Consider the following 6,121-nt stretch of genomic DNA (forward strand, 5'->3'; position numbering starts at 1 on the left):
AAATAAAAGAGGTCAAACCAAAAGTACCTGTATGAGTTGGGCACTTCCTCTTCAGTAAAATGTAGTAGCCTATCCTTTAAAAATCTATAATATAATACAGAATTCTATATGACATATAAATAAATAAAATAAATATTTTACTGCACAGTTGTTAGTATCTTCAAATTATAAAATGCCACAGGTGAAAAAGCGAGAGATGGCCTAAATGTATGGTTTAAAAAAAAAGTGAAACTACCAATATCAATTTTCCTTTATGAAATGAACATGTTTAAACAACAAGCAGCACTTATGAGTTGTGTTTTAGTTTATGAGTAATTGCTAAAGAGTTTGGCCAGTGCACATAACACTGAAGGCCATGTGAGTAATTGGCCAGTGACGTCTGTGATTAGAGGAAGAGCCAATCACAGCAGAGGAGAGGCGGGGTTCATGTTGCTCCGCCCCTCTCACTGGTCTTCTTTATGTATGTGTGTGTAATCCTTGTGCTGACCCAGAAAGCGCTCAGCAGCAGCAGTTTGTTCAGATCTGAGTACAGCCTCTGGAGATACCTGCGCTGCTTTACAGAGACTGATAACACGAAAGAGCATCTTTACAAGAACAGGATTTATTTGACGGTATGTGCTTTTTATATAAAGATCACTGTGATAACGAGTAGGCTGGACCTTTTGTTCTTTTTGTAAATGAAATCCATGAAATCAGCATGTACCTATTAGCGATAGGCTATTTAAATATGTGTATGGTTGAACATATGGTTGGATAGGTTAAGTGTGCTTTTATTTCTGTTCTGGTTTGTAAGTGTTCTTAGATGTCAAAACACGTTACTCTAGTATGACTTTTTTTTTTTCAGAAAATAATGCGCACTATGCATGGCAATATATCATTAGATAATATACTAATAATACTTTAGTGTCAGAATTTAAATGTTCTTTAAAAAAGGAGTGCAATATCGCTATGCAGAGCTTTAACTGAACATTAAATTAAATGAGTGTATGAGACGTTTTAACTTTTCTCTAAATACAGTAAATTAAGTAGTCTATGCTGATGTTTAATGAAAGTTTCACTGTGGTCTAACAGGGATTGTGAAAGTCTGTAGCCTATATTTTATTTAAAGAAATATTTAATCTTAGTAGAAAGAATAGGAGAAATTCTTTGTTTTAGACAGACAGACAGAGAGAGAGAGAGAGAGAGAGAGAGAGAGAGAGAGAGAGAGAGAGAGAGAGAGAGAGAGAGAAAGAAAGAGGTGCCCTATAGACCCCATACGACATTGTTGTTTATCTCTTATTTATATCCCAAATTATGACATAGACATAACTGTGCACTTCTAAAAATGTGTTAGTAACTGTTAAACATGTTCTGATCCACTCCTGAAGCTATTGAATTAAGAGATGAGAGACAAGAACACCAGACAGGACATTTTCTTGACAATGAATAGGACTGAGGGTTTTCCAAAAAAAAAAAAAAAAAAAAAAAGAATCAATCATCTGCATGCTGTCAACTGTATGAATTGGAACGATTAATTAATTATACCTTTTATCTCAAAATGTTATGATTATATATTTGCTTCATCTAGAGAGTATAACCAACTGATATATGCCTACAGATTAATACCTCATATAATTGCATTGCACTTCAAATGTTGTTCAATATAATATACATTTTCAAAACTATAAACTCAACCCTGTCGTTTGAGTAGATACAATCAATCATACATTCTGTCATTATCTCTTGCTCACAGTAGGTTGGCTTTGTTTGCTGAACACTTTGTCCACCTCCCTGCCTGTTATTGTTTTGATTCTCCTGACAGCTCCTTGGTGCTCCTTACTGCTATATTTCTTCTGCTAAGGGCTCAATTAATAATATATCTGCATTGTTTAAGCTGGCAACCACAATGGGTTTTAGGATGCTGTGTCAAAATATGTGGTGGAAAATATTTTAATTAGTAAGATACATTTGCTTACTTGTAACCATAACCCGTACTTAATTGTGTTGAATTAAGCATAACACATAAAAAGAAAATTAAAATAATAATAATAATAATAATAATTTTAAAAAAATTGTCAACAGGGTAGGAAAAATAAACTTTATTAAATATTTAATTTCTGAAAACAAATCATGAATACTGATTAAGAAAAGTGTTTATTATTATTTTTACAGTGGACTGACTGCAATCAGTGAAAGTTGATTAAATTTGATTAAGAAGCATGTGAGACTGGTCATAAAAGTAACAATTGTTTAGCCAAATAATATTGTTTGCTCCACAGATGTTTTATACTGATAGTTTTCCAGAAACTGAAAGTGTTTATCAGCTGATACTGAAAGGTTGCTTGAATATGTGCTATTCTTCTTATTTCTCTGCAGTTGAAAAGGCATGGCTGAACACATGATGATGCCAATGACCCACGGCTCTGCTGGCGGAGGCCTGCATGGGTATCGCATGGGAATGAACGGCCCTTCTGTGCACGGACACCAGCCCAGTCTGAGGACCCTTCCCAATGGGCAGCTCATGCACTACAGCAGGGGGCCCCAGAGCTCCATGGAGGCGGCCATGAGGCAGAGGAATGTGATGAATGGCGTCATGAACGGTCAGGTTAACGGCCAGATAAGTGGTGGACACCCCCACCAAATGCAGCCAGCCAATATGATGTATGGAGGTCCGAATCAGCAACCGCAAGGTCACCCTCAAACCCAGCACCATCATATGCACCCGCAGAACCAGCACCCACAGCAGTATATGGGTGGAGGAGGCCTTACAGCATCTCAGCAGCTTATGGCGAGCATGCATCTTCAGAAACTCAATACCCAGTACCACGGGCACCCGTACGGTCCAATGAATGGGCATCACGTGGGAAATGTCCAGCACAGAATGGGTCCTGCTCAGTTAGCAAGCATGCAGATGGGGATGGGCGGGCCAACATTGGGCCTCAATGTCATGGACATAGACTTGATTGATGAGGAGGTTCTGACATCCTTGGTGTTGGAACTCGGGCTGGACCGGGTTCAAGAGCTTCCTGAGCTTTACCTCGGACAAAACGAGTTTGATTTCATCTCAGACTTTGTGTGCAAGCAGCAACCAAGCACTGTCAGCTGCTAAAATCCTGCTTCTGGTCCTTAAATCAAAGAAAGACTTGGTCATCAAGAAAAAGCTGGGGCAAGATGAGAAAGGCTAAAACAACCAGGTTCTCTGTATCTGTGAAGCTGTACTATGCATGTTGTAGTGCACACTTTTTGCTTTCAATGAGGGAAAAGACTTCTGGATGGTCTTCAGTCTTTGAAGAACTGGGCACAAGTGTGGCTTTGGTGAGCAGGTCTTGTCTTGCCCCATTGGTCATCCTGGATTAATGGTGACTGAGTGTCCCAGGGTTGAATGTAACTTCACATGGTTGAAAATGAAGTCTGCTTGGAACTTTGCAGAAACTGCTTTGCCTCCTCAGGGGCAACTAGAATCAATAGCATTTAGAAATGTATTTATGTATGACACCTACCAAAAAGCAAACATTATCTGTGGTGATATAGACTTGCCTTTTCTCAAACTAGCCCCAAGACTTGTGATAAAAATTGTTTGAATGAGTGGGAAATGAAGGCTGGTACTTCAAAATGGGTTGATTTTTCCAGTAGCTCTTAATGATATTTGAAATGGTAAGGGGGTGTGAGGTGGTAGCGGTTAGGTATGAAACATTCTTTGTGCGCAGTGTTACACTGTCCCTTCGGTCATTTTCTTTCTACAGCTATTCAAAATTTTAAAGATGATTTCCTACGGTAAACATTTGTCACATTTAACACTTTTTTGTTGTTGCTTTATCTGACTGAATTAGACCCTAAATGAGTGTCTTGCGTATAGGATATGTCTTGATGCTTTCAGGAATATTTCTGTGCTAGATAAACTTGCCTAGAAAATGGTGGAATGTTTTGTAGCCTCCCTTGCTAAATGCTGAGCCTGTGCTCCCTGCTGATGAGTCTGAACTGTAAAACTGCCTTATAGTTTTTTACACAGATACTGATGAATATTCACTGTAGACATTCCTACCTTGATCCATGGAATGAGGAAGAAACTGCTGTCTTTATATGATTCAAAAAGTGGCTTCCTGTTTGCTCTTATGCTCCTTATTGCAGTGAACATGGAACATGGACCACAATATTCATTAAGCCACATGCTGCATAAAGAATTAAACCTTTCACTTGTTTCCAAATTAGCCTGAATGTCAATTGGTTAACTATTGTTTGAAACAACCACTAACCACAGCACTGGTTTCCTGATGTGTGTTAAAGCCAACCTTACAAACCAGCACAAAATGTTGTTTCCCTCTTCGCTGCCCGAACACTGCAGGTTTAAACTTGATTACATTTAAATTACACTTACAACCTTCTTCTTAATTGAGGTCAGAATGATCAGTCATCTCAGATGGCCTGATAATTACAAAATGGACATGTTCATTTGCTTGCTATCGCTCAGGGTGTAATGAAGAGTTGGGAACGGCTGCCCTGCTGGGTTTGAGAACTTCCTGTGTCGTTATGTTGGTAGTTCTTGTGTTAAATACTGTGGGGGTTGGGTTGGTATGGAAATAGCACAGAATACAGTAGTAGTAGGTTAATCTGTTCCACCAGAGCTGGGCTCAACTCCCTCGGCTTTACCCGCCCTGGCTTGGATAATTGCTGTACGTACAGCTTGGGATTGTGAACAGTTGACAGCAAATAAAAAAAGCACAAGCAAGAAAACCTAATGGGTCATATTATGTGTCTTACAACTCCAACTTGGCTAATTGTTTTAGTCTTTGATGCATACGAAATGGGAAATTCAGTTTCAGACTTTGATTTTGTCAGCTGTATTTCTTGTATCTGTAGAGACTGGAATGTCTTCCCTAGTATGCTTATTCTGTAATTTGTGAGTCTTGGATAATTATAGACAAACCACGTCTAGCAACAGAAACATCTAATGATTTGTAGAATATTATTTGATGATTTAATGATTTTTCACATTCCCCGCGATCCAGTCTTTTTGTTAAAAAATAAAAGGAGGGAATATGTCAATTTCAACCTGAAGCTACTTGAGCCTGTCAGTCTGTATATCGTAATCACAAACCACCCCGCAGAATGTTCCCTGCAGGTGAGATTGTATGTTTTCTTCCAAACTGTGTGCTGTCATGAACTGTCGCCATGCCCCCACAAATGCTTTTTTTAAATGTTGTTGATTCTATCTTAAGAAAATGTATTTATTTTCATTGAAAATAAAATATTTATTTAAAGAAGTAGTTTCATTGAGTGTCATTGTATGTGTAATTTAATTTTGATGGTGACAAACTGCCAATCACAAGATGGTACAAATTCACAGTTTCTGAGCAGACACAATAACTGGAAAAAGGTGATGGTTAAAACATACAATGGAATATATATATATATATATATATATATATATATATATATATATATATATATATATATATATATATATATATGTATATATATATATATATATATATCATTTTTATTTTTTTATATATAAATACTCTCAAGATATTAGTTTCTGAATGGAACTGGCACAGATCAAAAGCAGAGACAGTATATGAGATAGGCCACCTTTAAAAAAAGAAAAATGTAGATATTTAAGCAACCAACATCCCTGCTGAAAAATTCAGCATTGCTGGTCACCAGCATTATCAGGTTTCTGGTTTGCTGTACCAGCTCCATCACCTCATTTTTGTTTGAGAACAGCAGGACTATGCAAGACCAGCACTATACCGCATCTAAACAGAATAAACCAGCTGGACCAACATGGAATTCATGCTGATTTATGCTGGGTTTTTCAGCAAGGATGGCAGCAGGTAGAAAGTGCCATCGTTCATTGTGAAAAGTGAACTTCAACTGTTTACAAACAAGACAACAATCTGGCAAGAATCAAACCTGTTAGTAAATATAATTGTCATTCCCAAACACTATGACTGTGTGAATGTTTCCAGTCAAATTAGTGCACAATTTCCATATTAAAATAATCCTTACCATTCTCAGTACATAAATCAATAGAAAACATTGGAATTATAAGGCAGGCACCGTCTGATTTATTTAAGACATCAATTCATTGAAAATTCTCTTGGTATGTTCAAGTGTTTTGCTTTATTTCCATCTTTCCATG

At 37.4% G+C, this 6,121-nt stretch overlaps 1 protein-coding gene across 1 annotated transcript; it reads left to right on the top strand.

The window, feature by feature from the left end:
* Positions 1-484: 484 nt before the first annotated feature.
* cited4a (Cbp/p300-interacting transactivator, with Glu/Asp-rich carboxy-terminal domain, 4a) lies at positions 485-5,229 on the top strand. Its single transcript, XM_081376155.1, has 2 exons — positions 485-611; positions 2,356-5,229. Exon 2 carries the CDS (start codon positions 2,366-2,368, stop codon positions 3,086-3,088), a length of 723 nt encoding a protein of 240 aa, XP_081232281.1. The 5' UTR covers positions 485-611; positions 2,356-2,365; the 3' UTR covers positions 3,089-5,229.
* Positions 5,230-6,121: the final 892 nt, after the last annotated feature.

Source organism: Scardinius erythrophthalmus (genome assembly GCF_964197995.2).
Source record: "Scardinius erythrophthalmus genome assembly, chromosome: 10".
Lineage (NCBI taxonomy): Eukaryota > Metazoa > Chordata > Actinopteri > Cypriniformes > Leuciscidae > Scardinius > Scardinius erythrophthalmus.